At 32.0% G+C, this 25,190-nt stretch overlaps 2 protein-coding genes across 3 annotated transcripts in view; one reads left to right on the top strand and one right to left on the bottom strand.

Moving 5' to 3' along the window:
* Positions 1-10,627, bottom strand: part of LOC132752476 (splicing factor 3B subunit 1-like) — a 28,877-nt gene extending 18,250 nt beyond the window's left edge. Inside the window, exons 1-5 of the mRNA XM_060742802.1 lie at positions 10,481-10,627; positions 8,404-8,594; positions 6,608-6,667; positions 5,872-5,989; positions 3,009-3,082 (exon numbers count right to left, since the gene is read on the bottom strand). Coding sequence (XP_060598785.1) covers positions 3,009-3,082; positions 5,872-5,989; positions 6,608-6,667; positions 8,404-8,594; positions 10,481-10,508 — 471 coding nt within the window. The 5' untranslated portion in view covers positions 10,509-10,627. The remainder of the gene's footprint in view (positions 1-3,008; positions 3,083-5,871; positions 5,990-6,607; positions 6,668-8,403; positions 8,595-10,480) is intronic.
* Positions 10,599-24,980, top strand: LOC132752483 (coenzyme Q-binding protein COQ10 homolog B, mitochondrial-like). 2 transcript variants are annotated; one of them, XR_009628819.1, is made up of 6 exons: positions 10,599-10,757; positions 14,146-14,301; positions 15,354-15,546; positions 16,859-16,960; positions 17,762-18,710; positions 19,520-24,980. XR_009628819.1 is itself a non-coding variant. In XM_060742812.1 (5 exons), the coding sequence occupies exons 1-5, from the start codon at positions 10,672-10,674 to the stop codon at positions 17,924-17,926; spliced, it is 702 nt and encodes a 233-aa protein (XP_060598795.1). In that variant the 5' UTR covers positions 10,599-10,671; the 3' UTR covers positions 17,927-18,713. The 2 variants fall into 2 exon arrangements, 1 of the variants encoding a protein (XP_060598795.1); XM_060742812.1 differs by lacking the exon at positions 19,520-24,980 and having other exon boundaries at positions 17,762-18,713.
* Positions 24,981-25,190: the final 210 nt, after the last annotated feature.

Below are 25,190 nucleotides of genomic sequence, written 5' to 3'. Positions count from 1 at the left end.
GTTACAAACTCTTCCCAAGTTTTCAATACATTCCCTTCAGTAGTTATGGAGAGACAACGAAGCTTACATGCAAAAACTTAACCAAGAATTTCATGTGTCGAAAAAGGGGCATAAATTATGCAAAAAAGCAAATCAGAGTTATGGGACTTGTACCAATCATCTTAGATAAATCACAGAGAACAAGTGTGTGAAGTTTCAATCCATTCCCTTCAGTAGTAATGGAGATACCAGCTTACATGCAAAAACTTAACCAAGAATTTCTAAGTCGAAAAAAAGGGGCATAATTATGTTAAAACAGCAAATTCAGAGTTATGGGACTTGTGCCAATCATCTTATATAATCACAGAGAACAAGTGTATGAAGTTTCAATCCATTCCCTTCAGTAGTTATGGAGATACCAGCTTACATGCAAAAACTTAACCAAGAATTTCTAAGTCGAAAAAGGGGCATAATTATGTAAAAAAGCAAAAATCAGAGTTATGGGACTTGTGGCAATTATCTTAGATAATCACAGAGAACAAGTGTGTGAAGTTTTCAATCCATTCCCTTCAGTAGTTATGGAGATACCAGCTTACACGCAAAAACTTAACACAAGAATTTCTAAGTCGAAAAAGGGGCATAATTATGTAAAAAAAGCAAATCAGAGTTATGGGACTTGTGCCAATCATCTTAGATAATCACAGAGAAACAAAGTGTGTGAAGTTTCAATCCATTCCCTTCAGTAGTTATGGAGATACCAGCTTACATACAAAAACTTAACCAAGAATTTCTAAGTCGAAAAAGGGGCATAATTATAAAAAAAAAAGCAAATCAGAGTTATGGGACTTGTGCCAATCATCTTAGATAATCACAGAGAACAAGTGTGTGAAGTTTCAATCCATTCCCTTCAATAGTTATGGAGATACCAGCTTACATACAAAAACTTAACCAAGAATTTCTAAGTTGAAAAAGGGGCATAATTATGAAAAAAAGCAAATCAGAGTTATGGGACTTGTGCCAATCATCTTAGATAATCACAGAGAACAAGTGTGTGAAGTTTCAATCCATTCCCTTCAGTAGTTATGGAGATACCAGCTTACATACAAAAACTTAACCACAGGGACGCCGACGCCGACGCCGACGCCGACGCCGACGCCGACAAATGGGTGACTGCATTAGCTCGATTATTCTGCGAATAGTCGAGCTAAAAAGTTATGCCGATTCAAAGTTAGTCCGACCCGCATCAAACGAAGTGTCATAAATCGGCTGTTCTCTCTCGGACCCCTACGTTTCAATCATCGGGCTAAAATAATTGCATAATAACACCTGAAATATCGCCACCAGAAAATGAGGGTCACAAGTTGCGGTAACATACTCTAACAACAATTTTATGACCCAGTGGACATCTGACCAATTAAAAAAAAGCTGCTGATTAATATCAGTTTATAGCCGAAAATTTCTTCAATTCTTAACGTGATTTACTTTTCGTCTGGTATCTGTCTCACATGTCACGTGACTATCGGTAAAATTTGAGGCACTCAGTGTGGGAAATGGAACGCATTTGCGTACCGCTATCGGGGTATTTAATTGTTACCTTTTTGAAGTTTATTTATCATCAGCATTATTATTGTATTATACCAGTGTCACTCTGCCTGTGTATTCGTGTACGAAATTCCGTTAAAATATAAAATAAAATAACAAAAAACTGAGCTTCTGGCAGTCTTTGAAAGTCCATATGGTAGATGTACAAATAAGAACGGGATATTAATTATATATTTTCCACCAAATTGATAATGCTTCACATATTTTAATAGAAATAAAAGGTATTACTCGATCATTATGATCTGGCCTTCTTGACTTCTATTATGAATATCATCTATGCACGGCATAGAGATCCAGTTTTTACCTTGATAGACAATAAATTTCATACTTTGTCCCAGATTTATTAATAAGTACTGTGTCCGATTTACTGGCGAACAATTTATTTTCACTGAGAATATATTTTAATATCTTTTATTTATTCATAGAGAAATAATCATCCTTAGACAATCTAAAATGGTTTAGAAATTTGTCACGGGACACCTTACCACACAAGTCATATAGGCGTTCACATTAAAAATGATGTCTGTTTTTTTTGTTGTTGTTTTACTTGACATTGTTTAGAAAAAACGAGGTTGAATGTAAAGTAAGCCCTTGAATCCGTACAAAAGTCTATCAACTCAATTTGTAATATCTATCAGATTAACGGGACAGAGACAAATTATTTTCACACATTGTTGGGTTATTTTAGCAACTACATTTTTAATCAACCCCCGTGGTCGTGCGATTTGGCCGCTATCCTTAATTTATTTATGTTTCATACATTATGTTTACGTACATTTGCCGAAAATTTCTTAATTTATAAAAAAGGCTAAATGTTGAGATATTCATAAAAGATGTACGGTAGTTGTACGATACATGTATTACCGAGAAGTATGGACTTGTAATTCACGGATAAATGGAACTACCCGGTTTCCCTTCATTTGATGGCCTCAACAGGGGCGAGCGGAGCGTTATCGATAATCGACAGGTTGCGCGAATAGCAGATAGAAATATTAATGGTACCGTTTTAAAACGTTTAAAAACACATTTTTTGGACTAACTGCTTCCAAAATTAAATCACGAATGTGTTCAGAAAAGGTTGATAAATGTACTTAGCAAAAAATCTCATTTTAGGTATTTTCAGTGATAATTGACTCCGTTGTCACCTTAAAAATATTTTTGGGATTTTTCTCGTCAATCTAAACATACAAGTTACAGCTTTGAAAATATAATCGCAACAGGTTAAATAATCTATTGTGACTGGTAGTTTAGTATGAAACTATAACGGTTAAAAGTCTGTTACGTGTATGAACCGAGGGATTAGCTTAGAAAAACCCACATTTGCCGCAGTCCAGATAACATCTATTACAAACAGGCTCATATGGCTTTCTATCTTAAACAATTTGAATCTAAGGGTAACGTCCCAATGAATATGATAAACAATTTACCTCCTGAGCAGCCAATGCTTTCTCCTGCATAATTTGTTGGTACGTTCTAACATTTGGGTCTGGGGTTTTCCCACCTGCAAACAGAAAACAGAAAGGTCACGACACGGGGCCGTGACAGGAAAAATTCATTAGTACATTTTTGCTGTAAGGCTTGTTTTGTGAACAGATCATCTATTTTTATTTTTTTGTTGTAAAAATGGCTGTGATAACTTTTAGAGTTCAAAAAAATTTTTAGCCTAGAAATAAAAACAAAAACAAGCAAAATATAGCTGTCAGCCCAAAATTTTTTTTCGGACCAGCCGTTTAAAATAAAACAGAGAGCATAAGTTATTGCTTTAAAGTCTTTTAAAAAAATGTCATTTTGGGTGGAACCCCCCCCAAAATTTTTAAGGGTTAATTTTATTTTTCATTTGTTGGAAAATTTTTTTTTCCCCCACATATAATAAGTGTTTTAGCTTTCTATCAAAATTTTTATTTCTAAAAAATTAAAGCTAAAAAAGGAGGGTTTTTATTTTCATTATCACACAAAAAAACGTCAATTAAAAAATTTTTTTCTACGGGGAGCTGAAACAACACATGTATACGTACTTACCCACAAAGCCTCACTGGATTCTTGGAATGACAGCTTTTACACCTACAATAATTCTAGAATTAGTGTAGAACTTTTTTCTATACTCGCAACTCTCTCTCGGTTTTCACTCATACACTCTTTGAATCCTATCTTTTTGACTTAACTTGTGGTTAAAGGGGCATGCCAAACAAATAACTTAAACAACAAGAGCTGTCCGTAAGACAGCGCGCTCGACTTTTTTAGTGCTTGCCTATAATACAAAACATTGACAGTTAAGGGCCATAATTCAAATAAAATCTTTGACAGAATTACCTTCTCCTGGACATGTTTGGGAATCATGATTGTAAACAAGTATTCCAACTTTCAAATTAATATCTCAAACAGTTCAGTCAAAAAGTGGACTGGTACTAAAAACTTAACCAAGATTCTAAGTCGATAAAAGGCCTTAATTTTTTAAAAACAAATCCTTGACAGAGTTACCTTCTCTCTTGCGTACAGATGGGGGTAATGATGTGAATAGCATTAAAAAATTTTAAAAAAATATCTCAAAGGGTTTTTAAGCAATAAGTGGATTTTTCCCAATTTTAGTACAAGTCAAAAAGGGGCTATTCTTCAAAAAACCCTTACAGAGTTTTTGTCCTCTTGTCTGTTGATGAAAAGGTTTGTATGGTAAACAAGTATGGTCAGTTTTTAAAAAAATACCTTCCAAAAGGGGTTTTTAAATAAAGTGAGGTGGGACAAAAAAATTAACCAAATTCTAAAATCGATAAAAGGCCCTTTAAATTTTTTAAAAAAAAATCCTTTCAGAGTTACCTTCTCTTGCGTACAGATGGGGGGAAAGTAAAAAATCCCTTAAACCAATTTTACGCCAACCAACGCTAACCTAACGGACGCCCCGATTTGGAAATCCCTTTTTCTAGAAAAGTGAAGCTAAAAATTTGTCTACAAAGAATAAAAAAAAAATTAGTTTAAAAACAGAGAACTTCATTATCATAATCTAATCATCAAGCAAACTTTTAACAGCAGATTTATATTAGATTTCAACAAATATTGTGTCACAGTTTTAAAATTTCTTTTGCCAAGACTTAAGCAGAACATTAAGAATTTCAGGCTGTTTTGAATTTTTTTTCTCTCAAAAATTATGAAATGAGACTTTCATAATAAACATGCCCCTTTAACAAACTTAATTTTTCAAGAATCTTAAACTCTAAATTTATTTTCATGGATAAAGTTATTTTGTATAGAAAACAAGAAAAAAAATATTTAGATTATCAAAGATAAATGCTGACAATCATATTTTATAAAATTGATAGCTGCACATATATTACATATTAAAGATGTTAAATTTTTCTTTATGTTTATACTATAAGGGTTAAAAGTGACAGCTCCAGAAGCCGGCTCGCCCGTTGTGCTAGAAAATAAAGTTTTTCAGATTAGTCTCGGTTTTGTGAAAGTTGGCAGTCAAATAAAGAAATCAGTTACAAAAAAAAAAAAATAACAGCACACACTGATATCAAATTAAACCCGAGGGTGTATTAAAAATAAAAATTAGAGACCAAACGATAACAAACTTATCTCTCCTCTCACTATCTACCTCAGTACCTGCACCACAATGTCACACAATCAATTATTGTATTCATATTTTATATGAATCTCAATGCTTAACTCTTGTACCTGTGTCTTCATAAATAAACAGATAAAAAGGTCTTGCTATCATACAAAAATTGATAGACACAAGACCACAATACTTTCCCATATTCAGTTTGTTTTTGCTCTCATAACTCTTGATGTAGAACTTAAGACAGCTTTCTTAAATGCTGTTACACATTGTAATATAGACTATCATACATCATACTTTATCAAGTAAAATAAAATCTCTTGATTTGCTTACAATACGTATGGTATTTCCTTTAATTAAAATGGATATAAAAATATTCCATTCATGGTACATAATAAGAAACTGGAAAATTTCTTCCTCTGACTCACAGCTCTCTCATTACTTTCTCTCAATGGACAGGGTCTGTAGAATTGATTGTATAAATATATCATTTTTTTTAAATTAAAAATAAAAAGGCCTAAGTTTTGTGTGCTTACTGTTCAAACTTAAAAACTGGTAGCCTTAGCTGTCAACATTTTTGACATTTGATCAAATAATAGAAAGATTTTGCAAATTCCTCAAATCTGCTTATATTTTGTCATAAAGTTATGTCAGGCACCCAGTTTATCAGCATGACCAGTTCAATAACATTATTTCAATCACAAGTAACTACAATTCTTTATAGAAGTACTGACCGTCAGCGAATGGATCGAATCTTTCTGGTGAGATGATCATCTGACGACGTCGTGCCATGTAGTCATCCTCACGGTCCGATATCTTGGCACGGCGATGCTCAGCCATCGGGTCATACTCCTAAAAATGAAACAAAATATGATAAAGACGCACGTTCTCTTGGATTATATGTCATACCAACAATGTAATGGTCATACTGTGACATTCTAGTTATAATGGTAGAGGAAGACCTAATTCAAGCATTATTCTAAGTAAAAACTATAGTAGAAACCAGTATATGAAGGACTTCAATGTACCGAACAAAGTTGTAATGACCTAATTCCAAGGCCAAAGAGCCCTGATAAACAATTGTTTTTACATGAACAATCAAATTTGCCTTAAATACATTTGAGACAGTCATTTAATTTTTGGCAGTGACAGTCATCTTGGCCAACAGCCATATCAGAACTAGTGTTGCTTTTTTTTTCCGAGTCTTCAGTGAATAAGTCTATGACCATTTGAATTGTGAATACTAGAACTGTGATGCCATTTTTTGTGAATATAGTCCTATTCAACAATAGTCATGTATATAGTCCTGTATAATTTTACGGTTTATTTAAAAAGGTAAATTTTGAAAAATTTTTTATTGGGAAAAATCAAAAAACCCCAATAGGGAAGGGCCCCCAAAACAAAAATAACTTTTAAAAAAAACCCGGGTCCCAAAAATTGAAAGGGAAATCATTTTTAGGAAAATTTTAAAAAAGGTGCAGCTGACCGAACTGGCCCTGATGTTTCTACTGGATTCACATCATCATCATCCTGTTTGAGATAAACAAAAATATGTTAATATTACTTCTAATTAGAAGCTATTCTCAATGAATATCTAAGACAAATATTATTTTCAAGGACAAGTCCCGGAGATAAATTTCCTGCAACCATTCAAGTTCAAGTAAAAAGACCTAAAAGCAAACAGTTCACTTCCTTATCAAGTTGCAAGCAAATATTCCAAAATAGATTTAAATTCTATCTTAAAGCAAACTGTACACTTCCTTATCCTGCATTTTCCTTGTGCTTTTCTGTGCACTCTCACTTTCTATCATACTATCTATTTCAATTATCTTTGTACACATTGCCATTTCGCCGCAATGGGCATATGAAACACCCTTTATTTTATTTCCCTTCGACAATCTTTCAGCAACTTAATCAGGAATTTATATTTTTTTTAGACATTTTAACCAAAAATTGCGGTTTACTAATTTGTTCATACTGGTGAAAACCAGTAACGTAAAAAGCTACATTACACATGCCTACCAATACCGGTGAGGTAGAACACATTTGCTGTTCATATTGTACACCATAACATCTGTCACATAATTGGTATAATTATGTGTGCATAAAAAAATTTCGGCAAACTTTTCCTTCCTATTTTTTTTACAAAAATGGGTTTAATTTCTTTATCTACTTGATGATGACTACATGTATTATTTCTGTGAATCAGAGATCTTCAAGGATTTCTTTCCCTAAATCAAGCTTTTTTAAAGGATTTTTAAGGACACCTTCAATTTAAATAGTTTCTAAGACACAGATCTTTTTCAAGCACTTTTCAATACCTGTGCCAATACTGATTAGGGTTAACATTTCTTTAGATTTGTTTCAATTTCCTTCCACTGGTTCAAAAATCAAAGGTACAGACCAGACACGAAAACTGCTAACAGATAGACGGACGACCAGGCGCATAACAAGAAAATGCAGAATTTTTTATGGTTGTATGAAAAGCCTTTGAGGGATCAAGCATGTAAATCCACAGACACTTGGGGTTTGGAGCTCAAAGCGCTTTTAAAATCCAAATAAAATGCATATTTGTCAATCCCAGCACATGTACTGATCATATATATCCAAATTTTTTTCCCAAACTTAAAAGCGCTGCACATTTTGCACACGGCAAAGCTGGGGCCACATTATCGGATGGCTTCGGTCATAGCCGACTGGCACGTTTGAATTTATCGAAAGATAATGTCATTGAAGGAAAACGGCGATAATCTTGATATTTATTTCGGCTGTTGCGTTGTTTATATTACCGTTTAAGTTAAAAATTGACCATCATCGTGAAGAATTATATCTTCTGTGTCGATGGACCAAAGGATTATGTGAAAATATTGGAAATGGAATAAAATACATGGTGATTATGACGGTAGGGGTGCAGATTTTTTCCGGCGAACATTTTTATCTTGTGTATTATTATAGATATTGAAATATGAAATTTTTTCAAAACGGCTTATATTAAGTTTTTTGGATATATATGATCAGTACATGTGCTGGGATTGACAAATATGCATTTTATTTGGATTTTAAAAGCGTTTTGAGCTCCAAATCCCAAGTGTCTGTGTATAAATCAATATTCATTGCAAATAATTGGGGAAAAAGCAATGTACACATTGAAGTTAAATTAATGAGAAAAAAAATGAACATATATGTAGGTTAAACATGAGAGACTAATGCCATCACGCATGTGTTACAAAATCTTAAATAAGAATCAAATGAAGCCTGTTTAATACCTCAGCATCTTCAGCTGGGATATAGGTGTGATAGCCTGCAAATTTATTACTATTTGACCCATAAATATCTGTGTCAAAATGTCCTCCAGCTCCTAAACCAACCCTCTGTTTCTCTGGTGATTGTTCTTCAACATTTTCTTTATTTAAAGCTTGCTTTCTGGCCTGTATACTCCGAACTTGTTCCTCAAAATCTGTAAGTATACAAAGAGTACACATATAATATAACATTTCACAATATAAATATATACCAATATTTTCTGAATCTGTACTATAAAAACACATGAAAAGGTACTGTCCATGTATAACATTATGTTTTTTTTTTTGGATTTGGGTATTAAATTCAATGATTTTAAGTTGTATATCGCCCAGTATTACCTTTTTTTTTCATTAATGGCAAAACCCCTTTTTTGGCACTTTTTAGTCCTGTCAGCTTGGTGCAAGGTCATCGTGGTTTTGCAAATTGGTAAAATTTTATGTCTTTAGTACAGATAATGGTCTTTATTGAACTTATTCAGTTATTAACAGAATAACATTTTGCAAACTATTTTTTTTAACGTACATACAGGTATTTGATGTGGGTCATTTTTATGGGAGGGCTTTTCTCTGCCCTGTCTTTTTCACAAGAGGGCTTTTGTCTGCCTAGTCATTTTAGGACGGGAGGGCTTTTGTCCAGGTGGGTTTTTGTTTTGTTTTACACTTGCTTCTCCCTCCCTGATAAGTCTCTGTTAGAACTAGTTCATCACACAACAGTAACAACTTGTTCATTCCATACACGTGAATATTTGAAAGATATGTTGATTAATGTTAACTGACAGTGGATAAATCGTGGATTTAATGCCCATCAGCGAACCACATTGTGCTAGAGTGCAACTCAAATTTGTCACATATTTTCACGACATCTGTTTATATTTTCAACATTAATTTCATAAGTTGCCTGTCAACAAGATTGGTTACCTCAAACAATTATTGCAAATTGTTGTAGCACAAATGTACAAAATTATCGTTAAACAGATTCATGAAATTGCAGTCGATCATGCAAACGTTATCACAGACACTTGGAGTATGGACCCCGCCCTTCTCCGCCCCTGAATATTAAAAACTAAAAGTATTGTTTATTACAAGAATAAGTTTTAAATTTGTGCTTATATTAGTATGAGACGGTAAAGTGTCTAACACATGAACAAGTTTGAATAGAATTTCATAACGTTTTAAAAAAGTCAATTTTTTTCCAACGCTTCAATTTCCTGAAGATACCAAGCTTCGAAATGTAAACACAACTGACCTACATATATTTCAGGTATTTATGTTATCGCATGCCATTTATTTCTGGTGTAAATCAGTCGATGCATATATTCCTTTAATAAATAACTGCATGTTATTATCAGATCGTACCTTTCTTCCAAGCTTTGCACATTTAATTATATTTTCATAACTGAGTCACATGCTTCTTTACGAATTCATGACCACTGGAATGTTTCCCGTAAATTACAGCGGGAAAATCGCTGGGAAAAAGAAATTCAATCGCAACTACTCGGCCCTTTCCGTCAGTCTTCTTGATTTGGTTTCTGTACTGATTAGGGGAAGTAACCGCTGCGGGGTTTTGGTTCTCGGTATGAAAATGAAAGCGCAAAACAGTGCCGAAACAAAATTCCAGTCATCTCACATCAAAGGAAAGCGTACGTTGTTATCTTCATGAAATTATGATATTCTAGGGACTTTTTTAAACGTGGTTAAAATAGCCGAAAACATGTTTTATGTTCAAGACATGTGACCGGGTCGTAATAATATGCAAAAATATTTTGACGTACGGTTTGCACGATAAAAATAGGCATGGTGTATACAAGTGCGGATCAAGAAGGGGAGCCACGCACATAACCCCAAGCGTCTGTGAACGTTATGACCGTAAAAGATTTTTAACAACAAATTTTCGGCAAATTTTCTTATTTTTCACTGAAATTATTAACTTGGAAAACATATCTATGAAGACAATCTACAGATGATTATAAGATATTTAAATAAAAATCATTTATTTAGCTTGTTTCTGTGGTTAACGTCCAAAAATTGAAGAAAAACTCACCTTCCCGGGATTGATACGGAGCGGCCATTTTGTTTATCTGATTATTCCGCCCAGAATGCAATGCGACGTTGGTCAACGTTATTGGTACCTAAATCAGTGGGCGCTTTGAGAATTTGTAGAATCATAAGCGGGTGCGCATTCTAACGTTGTTTCGGCCTTCACCTTGAACTTGACAGAATTCGGTAAAAAAAATGGCACGTCCACTGACCAAATGTGCCCGTCCCTTAAGATATTTAACAGAATCGGGAAACATACTCCGACCGGGTGAAATAAAAAGGTACAATAAGTTACTGACATGCAGTTAAGTATAAAATGTTTTAAAGTTTAATTCAAAATATTTGTTCTTTCCATCTTTAGAAACATTTTTGGTAAAGTGGGTGGGGAACAAAAATTTCATCTAAAATTTGAGTCTTACATAAATTGTACCTTTTAAAAGAGTAAGGTACGGGACGGGGTGGTATTTTAAAGTGAGTAAACGTATAGAATCAAAATATTAAAAGTCTTAGTTTATTGTAACGATACTTCTGAAATGATGATAAAGTTTCAAAATTTGGGTTTTTTGTTATGAATTTGTTTGTTTATTTCCTATACACCAATTGACAGTTTTGACGGGCTATTCTTATCAGTAGAAGATAACCGGTTGCGTATCTCACTGTATAAAACATATGTAAAATGGTCTGGCTTGTGGTAGGTTTAACTGTAAATTTAAATACCTTTGGTCTTTAAATTGTCCTATAGATGGGTGAGAGTGGTTTCGTCGAACTACCGGTTCGGCGAACTGATCTTATATAATAAAACAGGTAGTGGTTTCGGCGAACTTAATTTATATAGTGCAAACAATATCTATTGTATAATGGGCACGTCAATTATCGCGGGTCTTAATGTGATGTGTGGTTTATCACACGTTTTCATGCAATTAAAGATAAGATATCGAAAATTTAAACATATTATTTATTCTTTTCTTTAGTATAATAGTAATATTTACAGAAAAGAATAACACAATACAAAAGATCTCAGTGAACAAACAACATCATAGAAATATATATATACGAATAAAAGTACAACCTGAAAAAACTAATAATGTGTCAAAATTTACACAAGTTACATTTCACACATTAAGTTAAGTCTGTTAAAATATGGAAACATATGCACAAATAGTAAAACCTGAAAAAAGAAGAAACAATATTTTTAATCTGAATAAAATCGATATATATATATATATATATATATATAACAGGCTTCGCGAAAGTTGCCGGACCGTCGGACATGTCCGGCAAAAATCAGGCCGGTCCGTTATTTTTTTTCGGACTTCCGGACCTTATGTCCGGTACGAATACCGGGATATATCCAAGACCGATCAAGACCGAGTTTTCTCCCTTGAATAAAAAAATGTAAAACGAGTTTTGATTCGCCGTTTCATTATAAGTGTCCGATACATACGACTGTCAATAACCAAAATGTCGGTGTTACTACATTATTACGCTGGCGCTACGCCCGGCAAAAATCGTAAACTATCCAATGAAGAAAAAAAAAGCGAAACAAAAGGAATACGAGTCCAGGCGCCCGCCGAGAAAATTTGTGGGTAAATGGAAAAATGGCCGCTTTGATCATGAATGTTTTGATTTCCAAACAGAGTCCATCCACAGGTGCTTGAAACATTTTAAAGTTTTATATGGGCTATATACTATATATCTTTATATACATATATAGACTGGTTATGTAAAATATTTGAATATATGTGACTAGCGCCTGTGAGTCCATCAATCTGGATAAACTAATGTTTTATTTAAGGGAATAAAATTGTGTTGCAAATCTTTAAAAGTTGTTATGTCTTTAAAAAAACACCAAGGTATTACCATATACATATATTTGGGGGAAAACATTCGGTCAGACAAAAGTTCTTTCGGTCAGACAAGAATTGAAAGTTTGTCTGACCGAATGTCAGGCAAATTTTTCAGCAGTTTCGCGAAGCCTGATGTAAATAAAAGAAAAAACACAGTCCATGAGTTAACTTATTTAATTATTTGCCAACCGGTTTCTCTTATGATCATCAGGGCAAATGTTAACTAATGTTAAATAAGTTAACTCATGGACTGTGTTTTTTGTTTTATTTATATATGTGACTTTTTTCCGGCACTTGTTTTCATTTTTTGTATATATATATATATACAAAGAAAAAATAAAACCTGTAAGAGAAAGAATTAACAATGTATTTTATAATCTAAATATATACAAAAAAAACCCATAAAAAATCCACGTACATGTAATAAACTGTTATGAAAAGCACAATATATAGAGGATATTCAAGTTTTTTCTATAAATACATGATTTATTTTCATCGAGTGGTATGAAAATAAATATTTCATGAGTGGCGGTAGCCACGAGTGAAATATGGTAATTTTCATGCCACAAGATGAAAATAAATCATATATTTATAGAAAAAACTTGAATTTTCTGTTTATTATATACATTTTTCTCTTTTTTGACATTAAAATATAAAAGACTTTCCCTTAAATTTTGTGTACTGGCAGAATATAAAAGAAAGTAGTCCGGCAAGACACCAGTGAAAATACGGAAAATATGTTTCACTGCAGTGAAAAATAAATTTTTACAGTGAAAATACGGAAAATGAAAATACGCATTTTATTTCATCAATATTTCTCAATATTTCATTTATAAGTATATAATAAATTACAAATACGGTACTTTACTCTTCTCTATATAAACAATTGACACATGCATATTTTTAAAGAAATCTGTTTTCATTCTATAGATATAAAACTTTGATTTTAAACGTTTCTATTATAACAAAATATTGATGATAAAAACACTTTATATATATGAACCAGGTCTACATTGCCTTTAATTACTATATAACATAAGGTCGACGAAACTACTTTCGCACCTCTTCATAAATTAAGTTCGCGAACCGGTTGTTCGACGAAACCACCATAATTCGTCCTAAACTAGCTGTTTAAAAGCGGCTAAATTTGCATTATTTACAATAAGAGATATCGATTTTACTCGAAGCTAGAGAAACAACTTGTATTTTTCACTTGATATACCTTGGTTATTTAAGTAGCTCATATAGAGAATGAGATTATCAATTATAGGTGTATTGACAGTTTCTGAACTAGCAAATGACAGACTTTTCTCTTCAGTAACTTTGCGAGTAAAGATTATCAGCTGCGTATCTCTCTGTATCAATCATATGTTAAATGACCTGACATTTTGTAGGTTTGAATTAACAATTAATTTAATTATTTTGGTGTCTAAAGAGATGTTTAATTATATACAGTACTTAGATGAAGCTAAGATCACAAGCTTTTAATTGGGCAATAAATCACAATTAACTAGAAAATGATAAAATTTGTATTGTTTTAGCATTAGAGATACCGATTTAACTAACAACTCATGTTTTTACACTCGATATACCTCTGTTATTTATCCAGTTTATACAGAAACTGTCTGTCAATGGGTGTATTAAGGCTTATTTTTGTTGGATTTAAACTAACAATTTAAACAAATATTAAATGTTACTCATATCGTAGAGTCTTGAGTGGTGCAAATTCGAAAGAAAAATTTTCAAGATGAAAATTTATTTCTTTGACTATAATGATAATTTATATGTTTGTGATATAAATCATAATGACATTGTATTTCAGGGTAACATGTGTGGGATGTTTACAGTTATCCAAGAACATTGAAAGAAGGCAGGTAGTGTCAGCAGAAACTGCGAGATCCTTCATAACTTTACCTAATCTCCCATTTAGTGGAAGTGGGAGTAAAAAGAAAGAATATTCTGAAAGAAGGTTGCTGGGGTAAAAAGAAACTTCTTTTTTATCTTCATGTTTATAACAGTTATATTGATAGTGTTTTTCCCTTATTTTAACAGCTTAAGCAGCCAGACCCTATTCCAAGAGCATAAATGCCAAAATTCTTAAATTATTGATGACTAAATTATGAGAGTCAACATGGCTGAAACTATACTGAGTACCAGTCATTGATGAGAGTCTACATGACTGTAACTTTCCTGAGTACCAGTCATAAATGAGAGTCAACATCACTGTACTTTTACTGAGTACCAGTCATAAATGAGAGTCAACATCACTGTACTTTTACTGAGTACCAGTCATAAATGAAAGTCAACATGACTGTAACTTTACTGAGTACAAGTCATAAATGAGTGTCAACATGACAGTAACTTTCCTGAGTACCAGTCATAAATGAGAGTCAACATGACTGTAACTTTACTGAGTATCAGTCATAAATGAGAGTCAACATGACTATAACTTTCCTGAGTACCAGTCATAAATGAGAGTCAACATGACTGTAACTTTACTGAGTACCAGTCATAAATGAGTGTCAACATGATGGTAACTTTCCTGAGTACCAGTCATAAATGAGAGTCAACATGACTGTAACTTTACTGAGTACCAGTCATAAATGAGAGTCAACATGACTATAACTTTCCTGAGTACCAGTCATAAATGAGAGTCAACATGACTGTAACTTTCCTGAGTACCAGTCATAAATTAGAGTTAACATCCTCCTTTATATCTTTATAAAGGATGACCGATACCTGGAACATACATAAACGTATATACACACATTTCATGATTAGTTAATGACAAATATTATAAAAGATTCATATTTTGTCTATTTTTGTGCATAATATTTGTTCTCAATATACCTTATTTCACAACTATAAAAATTTCCAATTGTGGGTACATTTAACCATTCTAGAAGAGGTGTAAAAAGACTATATGATTGACTGTATGATAAAAAATTGTCATCTACTTGTGGCAATGGTAATTAATGTATGAAATACAATCCAATGTTCTGATGTAATATTAAATTTTACTGATTTTAGGTATACAATGGAACAGATGTATGACATTGTGGCAGAAGTTGATAAATATAACAAGTTTGTACCATGGTGCACTCAGTCAACCATAACAAATGCAACACCAGAAAAGATTGACTGTAAATTGCAGATTGGTTTCCCTCCAGTAGTTGAAAGATACACTTCCGTAGTGACGTTGAAAAAGCCAAGTTTAGTGCATGTAAGTAATTGAAAAAAGGAAATTAACAGTGAAAATGTCTTCATATCGAAAATACAATAATGTTTCCAGCGTAAGGTTTTGATAAAGTGATTAGTTATCTTCATAAGTGTAAAACTTTAATCAGGGTTGTTATAGTGCTTTTAAAATCGGTAATGTTTTCAGCTTGTAGATTAAAATATAGCCCTATACCCTTGGCCAAATCAGCTGCTTTCGTTGGCGCATCAGTTGCCTCAGATGAAAATGAAAACCATGAGTATTGTTTTATCATTTGATAAAAAAAGCTCAATTTTGATTGACACTGGTATTTAAACTCAATTGTTGGAATAGTAGTGATGCTTAGTTGTAACTTCTCATTCAGACATTTACATTGTGGTATCACTTGATCATTAATGAGGCTCTGCATGCAAATTCATAATGATCACTAGAGACCATGAGTTACAGCCCTTTGTGCCAATAGAAAATGGGTACAAAGTCAAGGTCATTGTGAATTGAAATTCAAACATTGTTATGTTGCTTAATACTTAGATGTTACTGATCACTAAAAGATGGTTTGTCAAGATAAAATGACCATGTTATTGAAGATTATATCTTTTCCTGATGAAATCTCAAATATATATTTCAAATTGTCATACAGAATTAATGAGCTTTGTAAATGAGCTTTATTATATGAGCCACGTCACGACAAAACCAACATAGTGGGTTTGCGACCAGCATGGATCCAGACCAACCTGCGCATCCGCACAGTCTGATCAGGATCCATGCTGTTCGCTTACAAACCCTATAACAAATAGAGAAACTGATAGCGAACAGCATGGATCCTGATCAGACTGCGCGGATGCTCATGCTGGTCTGGATCCATGCTGGTCGCAAACCCATTATGTTGGTTTTGTCGTGACGCGGCTCATATATTAAATCTGCAACTATAGAGACGATAACAATGCTACAATAGTACACAATATAGGTTAAAGTTAGCTTGCCTATTCAAAGACTAGCAAGGGCAATCAGCATTGGTATAAAATGTTGGTTTTTTGTGCAACATATTGTTCAACATCATATCTCGTCAACCATTAAACATATTTGCTGATAATTTCACACACTTATTTTATATCATAATAAGAGGTAACTGTCCAAGGTCAATAACTCTAGCATGGCAGAAGTAATGCCCTTTGTGAACTTAGAAATTCTTATTTTAAATTAGATAATGAGTTTTGAGGTATCAGTAACTTTTCATTTAAAATTATATATATATTCAACTTGTACTAGAATTACTTTTTCATTGATATTAAAAAGAAACATTCTTTTCCTTATTTAGTCTGTGTGTAAAGATGGCAAGTTGTTTAATCACCTCGTAACAACATGGAAGTTTAGTCCGGGAATGCCTGACAACCCAAAAACTTGCATGCTGGATTTTTCGGTAAGTTGATCACTCATAATAACATTTTAAATTGTCAAAAGAAAGCACATATGTGGCTCCACATCACAAGTGATGATCATCAGTTCGAATCAAACAAATAAATTTATACAACATTCTGAACCACTGATTGTGTTTATCATTCAAATCAAAGAATAGTATAGTTTTGAACACATGCTTGTTTGAGAATCAGTTGACTTTCCATAAAAACTTATTTAGTAATCCATTATAGATGTGATGTGTTTGTAAATAACCTATAGTAAAATTTGTTTGTAATTTTGTTAATCTAAAGTTTAACCTTAAAGGTAAAGGTTATACAGGAGTTATTGTCATATTTCAACATCTGCGGCATCATTCTTAGATATCATATGTAGTGTTAAAGTATAAACACTAGAGGATATGTGCAATTTTTTTCATGCATTAACGTTAACTCAACCTATAACGATATCCCTTATAACAATGTCCCACTTATACCGATGCTGTTGCTGCAGTCCCTACTCTTGTTTTCAAATTTGTTGTCTCTCAGATATAAAGGTATTTAGATATAACAATATAAACCTGGCAGTCCCCTGAATATTATTAAAAGCAGAGTTTACTGTGTACCTGCATCTGCAGTTTTTATGCAAGAATCTAGATTGTATAATGATGAGTTTTCTCTGCTTAAGTTAAAAGTTGCCATCCATATGCCTAACATGCACCCAATCCTTACTATTTATGCAGGGTGGGGGGGGGGGGGTCGAAAATGTTTTTAAAAGTTGCTGTTTTTTTATAGTGGAATAACTATGTTACTTTGTTTTTTTGCAGGTTTCTTTCGAGTTTAAGTCACAGTTGCATTCACAATTAGCACATGTATTTTTCGACGAGGTTGTGCGTCAGATGGTCAATGCATTTTTAAAGCGAGCTAAGAAACTTCATGGCCCAGCTTCTATAAAAGCACAAAAGCCCAAAATTCTTGTCTGCAATTCTTGATGAAAATGGAAAATTAGGGACACAGAATTATAGGGATGTCTAATCAGAATTTGTTAGTGCTGCCCAGAGGACTATTATCTTCTTTTGAATCTAGAAGATTCATATTTTGTTTTTACAAACATGTACCATGTTGAAATTTGTTTTCAACATAAGATGATTGTTAATAAGTCTTTAGCCAAGGCTTGTGATATTTTTGTTGTTAAAGTTTAATCAAAGACCACTTGATTGTTTGCAGCCACTTTAAGTGAATGATTTTTTTTTGAACATGCAAGTCGCTAAGTCAGCTGTCAGTCTAAAATACAACTTTATTATTATCTGGAAAAATCTTCAATGAAATACATTTATCATTTACCCTCTAAATCTCTGTAATAGACATGTCTTGCTTCTTTGTGTTTTTTTAATATGCATTGTTAGTTTTTAGGAGTTTAGTATGAAATTTAAAAACTAAGCAGACCGCAGTTTATAGCCTTGACATATTGATCAGAATTTCAGACTGGCCTGACAAAGACCTTGTAAGCGGCATTGTTGATGTTTGTAAGACAAATTCTGATTAGGTATCCCTCTTGTTATTTAGATTAGCTTAAAAATCTGACCATGTTTATACTGTTTTTGTTACCTAGGTATTTGATATTGTTAAAGACTCTCGTTTTGATACCGGTACATTTTACTACACGCTTAATGATTTTTAAAATGTAATTGTATTTACTGTATTTTTATAAATTCATGTGACATGATTTGTTTTCTGTGCAGTATAAATTATGTGATAATTTTTGTAAACTGTGCAGTAGGGGTGTAACAATACAGCAAAAACCGTATTGCAATATATTGCCATTTTGCTGAAGCGTATTGCAATATATTGCAATACGTATTGTCGTGTATGTTTTGATGTAAAGATGGAGTAACATTTATATATTATTATTATATGTAAATATTTTTAGTAGAAACTTAATAAAAATGTAAGGAATAAATAGAAAGTAGTGTCACACAATTTGATAAACAAAACTAGTCGCGTGTGAGCTTCACATCTGGGCCGCTTATGTAAAGTTTGCGGCCGCTTATTGACTTTTAAGTGTACTAATTGTCGGATACTTTTATCTTACGTTGGCGCCAACAAAATTTGCCAATTAAAGATTTTATGTGAAATTTGTACAAAATTTATGGTGGCATATTTCTGCCACCAGATAACCTGATAACTTACTAGTTAATTAAGAGGTTAACTAGTTACGTAACTAGTAAACCTGATATCTAACCAGTTAATTAAGAGGTTAACTAGTTACGTAACTAGTTAACCTAATACCTAACTAGTTAATTAAGAGGTTAACTAGTTACGTAACTAGTTAACCTGATAATTTACTAGTTAATTAAGAGGTTAACTATAGTTACTTAACTAGTTAACCTGATAATTAACTATTTAGTTATATGGTTATCTGGTGGCAAAAATATGCCACCATAAAAATTAGAAGGCAATTAATTGAAAATTATGATTTTTTATAAAATACCGGTTTTCCAAAAATCATACCGCGGTTCGAAATTTATTTTTTCATATTGCAATATATCGGTATACCGGTAAACCGTTACACCCTTACTGTGCAGTAAAAATAATATGACTCTTATTTCGACAGCAGTATAGATACTGTGACAAAATTTTCTTACAAAGTAAAGAGATCTACCCTAATTGTAATATGTAGTGGAAATAATTATGACAATATTTTTATAAGCAGAATATATACTGTAACAATTTGTTTAGAATGTTGCATACTTTTTCAGCGTTGTAAATTTTGTGACATTTATTTTTCTATGCTAAACTGCTTCCAGATTTGTCTAAAAAGTACAACATGAAATTCCGATATTTTTTTCTCAGCAGTATAATTAATAACACAGTTTTAGTTGTTTTTTTTTTCTGAGCAGTATAAATGATGTGACAAATCTTTTCTGTGCAGAATGAAAGCTGTTGAACAGTTTCTATAGTACTCTGCAAAATATTTTAGCAGTATGTAAAAAATACTATTTACGAATATGATAATTATATACGAATAATGATAATTTTGTTAAATATGTGGTAACATAGACGGAAAAGCTGATAAAGTTGGTAGAAAAGTTCTGTGGAAAAAAATTTACCACACAATCAGAATTTCCAATCTAAAAATATTTTGTTGTCATATTTCAGAGAAGAAATTTGCTCGTGAAGGCCTGTTTCTATTTTTCTTAGAGATCTTAAATTAAAATGTTATTTGAGATCAAACATTCATTTTATGTGAAATTAAAAGTAAACGAATTTTCTTCAAGAAGGAAACTGGAAGTCTTTGTTTTTTCTGTTGTTGTGAAAGGACACCTGAAATAAAAATGAATTATTTTTACTGTTAGTGTGATATTAAGGTATTTTGGTATTTATGTGGTCAATTTGTGTATTTATGGATCGTATTTTTAATCTGTGGACAATAGCTAAGGTCTTACATTGTATGTAATCCAAGCTTTCTACTTGTTTTTCATGTGAAATGTTTCCAATAAAGACCAGGCCCCGAGGTTATAGACCTGTCTCAAATCTCTGGATTTGCATTGGTCAGTGCACAGACTATGCTGGTTTCTGACCAATCAAATGCCTGAGATCTGAGTTTGAGCTTGAACATTTCTTATATCCTCGGACCCTGGTAATCTTCTAAAATGTATGAAATGAACATATTTGTATCTACTATTTATGTCTTGTAAATACATTTTATTCATATTTTTGAGGTCAAATCCACTTTGACCTTTATGTTGCCATAATTTTTAATTATTTCAATTTTAGATAGGATATGTAGTGTGATTATCTTACACACTTTGGCTTTTATGTTGTTAGAAATTGTGTTTTCAAGTTTTTTTTTCAAGCATTTTTATATCTCATTAACAACTGAAGGCATTTTCTTTTAAGCAGCAGGCCTCTAGATTCATGCTAATTTTCATGAAAAGTAAAATATTGTGGAGTGAAAAGTGAAAGGATTTTACGCATTGCTATCAGTACTAACAATCTACATAAATTACCAAAAAGAGGTCAAAATATGCAAAAATAGCCCATACTGTGTAAGTCACATTGTAAGAAAATGGTGATAAATAATGCAAAATAAGTCATTAATTGACATAACATATAAATTATTACTTGAATGTTTTTACTTTTCTTAAAATCTTAGTGCATTTTTTTCAAGTTTGATTTTTTTGGACATATTTTGGCTCATCTGGAGGCATGCAGTTTTGCAACTTCACATTTGTCTTCAGAATCATAAAAGTCATTCACTGTCCAAGATGGTAAACCTACAACACTCTCATTTATTTTATAGGATGACTCCCCTTTTTTAACTTAGACATTAAGGTCTGGCATGCAATGTCTGTATCCAGAACCGCTAGAAGTGACCATTTTGATCATAACAATTGTTTTAAGGGTCATATTTGTAAATCACTTACCAAATTCTATAAATTTAACACTGATTTGAACTGAATAAATCTGGAAAAATTCTTGGCTATTGTTTTGAGTACCTTTTCTGTCTCCAGAATCAGGGACAGCGTTCATTTGAAAGTTACATAGTCTTTGTTGCCATGATTGTAGGTCACTAACACAACAATTACTCTAGCTAACGTTTCATCTGGATTGTTACCCTTTGTGAACATTTTAAAAATCCTGCAAGACTTTAATTTGACGATCAAGCAGTATGAATAATACAAGTGCACACAGTGTGTTTTAAAGCTCTTGTAAGTTGTTGCTGAGGTTTGCTTTAGTTCTAAGCACTTATTTATTTACATGGAAACTTTATTTAGATTTTTAGTGCACAATTTGTTTTGTTTAAATTTATCTTTTATCGGCTATATTTTTTTTTGGAAACAAAAATCTTAAAGCACCACATGGTGACATGCAGCTTATTTGAGGAAAATATGAATTCTAAGTTATGCTGTGCCTGAGAAAGCTATTTTTAGAGCTGATGAAAATTTTTTAGATCAGTTACCTCATTTTGTTTTTACAAATAATTATACATTATAATATTTTGTTATTATTTTGTTTTACTTAATATTTTCATTTAGTGCTTGTTTTCTGCTTTACCTAGGTATTATTGATACTGTATATGAAATAAAATTGCAAAAACTTTGTAACATAGTTTGTGTAATACATTTATCATTTCCCCATAGCAACTGAGGTGTGCATTGCTTGATAGCATACATGAGTGACATTACAGTGTCAGTCTTTTACTGCTCTTATTTTGATTCTTAATTAGATAACATACATGTCAAAATGGTTGAAAGTTTTGTTGTTGATTTTACATATAAACAAAAACTCATGGCTCTTAAGGACATAAAAGTGAACAAACAAACAAACAATACAACAATTATAATACAAACATGGCATAGAAGTATATAAGGAAGATGACTTAGTGAAATTTCAGCATTATTGCTTTAACAAACATTGCTAGATTTAAGTATTTATGTTATCACTACACATTAAAGCCTGAAAATTTAAAATACTAGGAAACCTTGAATAGTAATTACTGATATACTTGTGTGTTTCATGAGTAAAATAACTACATTTAAAAATAAAGTGAAATTCATCACCTATTTTTTGCTGGTTACAAAGTGAGCAGGTTCTATTTGTATCTTGGTGTTACCTGCATTTGGTTGAAATAGTGCACTGATATAAGATTCAAGTGACTCCATCTCTTAGTAAAGTCTGACAACTTTAAGTGTTAATATTGACTTTGAGATTTCAAGCAAATCACATATGTGGTCAGATTGCTTTACCTACAATTTCTAGCTTGATATAATAATGCTGGTAAAGTTAAGAGTTTAAACCATGGAAATGGCACCTTTACAATATACTGTAAACCGTAAGTTATGGATAGTTCAATACATTGTTGCAAAAGTAAATTACAGACATTATATTTTTGAAAAAAAAAACAACAGATAATATCTTACTCAAAAGCACTGCAAATCAAGTGTGCATTTAATTATTATGTACTGACTACAGACTTTCAAGGTTTCAAGCAAGTCGCATGTGTGTTCAGTTTGCTTAGGTTACCCTGTCGTGGTTTAATTAATACTGGAATACAATATAGTTATTGTTTTAAACCATGGAAATAGCATGTAAACTGTATGCCTGAAGTTATGAATAGTTCATTAGATAAATGATTTAAGAGTAAACTGTGAGAAAGCTATACAACTAGCTTACAGAACCTCAGTGGTTCTACTCAAGTGCTGGTTAGTGCTTGAAATACTGCTGTGGTCTTCCTCCATCAGTAAAGCAGGAAAGTCACCATATGACTTATACTGTTGAAGCCACATAAAACCCAACCAAAAAAAAAATATGAGTAAATTATAAATGGCAGTTTGCTTGTAAGATATGAAGCACTATGTAAATACTGGTTCAAAATGAATTATTTTTAGTTAACCACTACTAACTTATAATACCAATCTCAATAAATGAGATAATTGGTATATCTGAATATATGCCCAATAATGCACACATTTCATTTGTTGTCAAAATGGAAAGAATTAAAACAAAACAAAATAACATTTAGAATGGGACTTTGACTTCAGTACTGTATATGTTTTTATCAAGCTATTTAATTTTTTAACTGGCCATCTCGGAGTATAGGGAGAGACACGTTGACTTCTATGCAAAATGCTTCTATTGGTTTTTGTTAATTATTTATATTTTTGCAAATGGCTTTGGATGGTGCATTATAGTAAATAGTAAAATACTATTTTAAAGTGATATTTTTCTCTTATTTATTGATAGCCTTATTTTTGTGTTTTATTTCATTTTATTGCATTTTATCATATTTTTTCTTTTCTCATTTCCTTATAAAATAACATGTATCTTGTGACAATAGGAAAAAAGACAATGATTCTTTCTTTGTTCTAATTTTTATTATGATTGAAAAGAAACAACTAGTTTAAAATGTATTTAATCATTTAAATGATGTAAAATGTATGTGTTTTTTTTGTTATTGATCCAGTTTATTAAGTGTTAACTGTATAATGTTTGTTATTTATGCATTAATATATTGTCTTTTGTGTTTTATGCTTTTATGTAGAATCATTTGGATAATTTGCATTTGAGATTAAAGCATTTGATGTTTTATGCTTATGTATATCAAAGCGTGTGTTATATGCTTTTATGTATAACTTTTTTGTGTTATATGCATTTGTGTATCAACTTTTAATATGATATGATGATATGTATAAACATCGTATTACAAGCATTTTGAGCTTATCTGTTTTTGAAGAAAAAGTTGAACTTTTCCTAATGATTATTGCGGCATAACTGTTGTGGTCGTCGCTTAAAAACTTAATGAAGCCCATTATTCAAATATTTTAAAAGTTATCAGCATGAAACCTTTTGCCCTGTTTCAGCTTATCATGACAAGGTGCAGTTGTAAGACAATGGTAAAATCAATGTTAAACAAGGTTTAGTTCCATCTGATTAGTCTAGTACAGTGTGTGATAGATATAGGGACATCAGATTCATGAGTTTTGTATCTTTGCTGAGGAAAATATTATTTTCTGTGACGATTTGTTTTATTGTTTGATGACAGTATATCTTGTCAGCTATTTTTCTTCCAAGGCTTTGTATCCCCCACTTGGGAGAAACATATAAATGTGCTTTTGTTCCTCTGTTACACCATCACACTGTCATGCTGGCCTTATTTAGACTGACAAAACAGTGGAATGTTGGGACAGGGCATCCATGACCTATGGACACATTTCTAAGTAACAAATGATTTATATCATGAATTTGGCAGTAGATCTAAAAAAAAATTAAGAAAAAAAAACAGGTTAGTCACTCATTAATAAATACAGAACAATTTGTAGGTGACAAGATGTTAATTTGAAACTGACATGTTGTTGTCATTTAAGAAAAATATGAGAATACATGTACATTGTATATGTTATGATACTGTGTAATATGTCATCACTGATTACTGTGTAATCATATTTTAGGCATTGTGTAGCTAATTGTAACACACAAATTTTTATTACTGAAAGATACATGTATCTGAGAAGAAAATGTGTTATAATAAAACTCAAAAATAGTCATTGTTTTATTTTATATTTTGACTTGTATAAAAGATTTGTACTATTTATGACTGGTGTGAACCAATAAAAAATACATTTCCTATTCCTGTGTCCTTTTATATATCATTGAAACCTATCTTCTGAAAATAATGTCAAATGTACTCAAGTTGTTTAAGTTTCACAATTTAACTGTATGGTTTGAATGTATTAAGTTATTTGAATTATCAAC

The sequence above is a fragment of the Ruditapes philippinarum genome, unplaced genomic scaffold, assembly GCF_026571515.1.
Source record: "Ruditapes philippinarum isolate M1 unplaced genomic scaffold, ASM2657151v2 ctg3001_1_1_1_1, whole genome shotgun sequence".
NCBI classification, from domain to species: domain Eukaryota; kingdom Metazoa; phylum Mollusca; class Bivalvia; order Venerida; family Veneridae; genus Ruditapes; species Ruditapes philippinarum.
Note: the sequence above shows the minus strand (reverse complement) of the source record. Positions and strands in the feature narration are given on the sequence as shown.

Bases quoted from the DNA above. Each gene is read 5' to 3' on its own strand.
- LOC132752483 (XM_060742812.1), top strand. From the start codon at position 10,672: ATGGCACGTCCACTGACCAAATGTGCCCGTCCCTTAAGATATTTAACA. The intron at 10,758-14,145 runs GTACAATAAGTT...ATTGTATTTCAG, and splicing joins CGACCGGGTGAAATAAAAAG to GGTAACATGTGTGGGATGTT. The intron at 15,547-16,858 runs GTAAGTAATTGA...TTCCTTATTTAG, and splicing joins AAAAGCCAAGTTTAGTGCAT to TCTGTGTGTAAAGATGGCAA.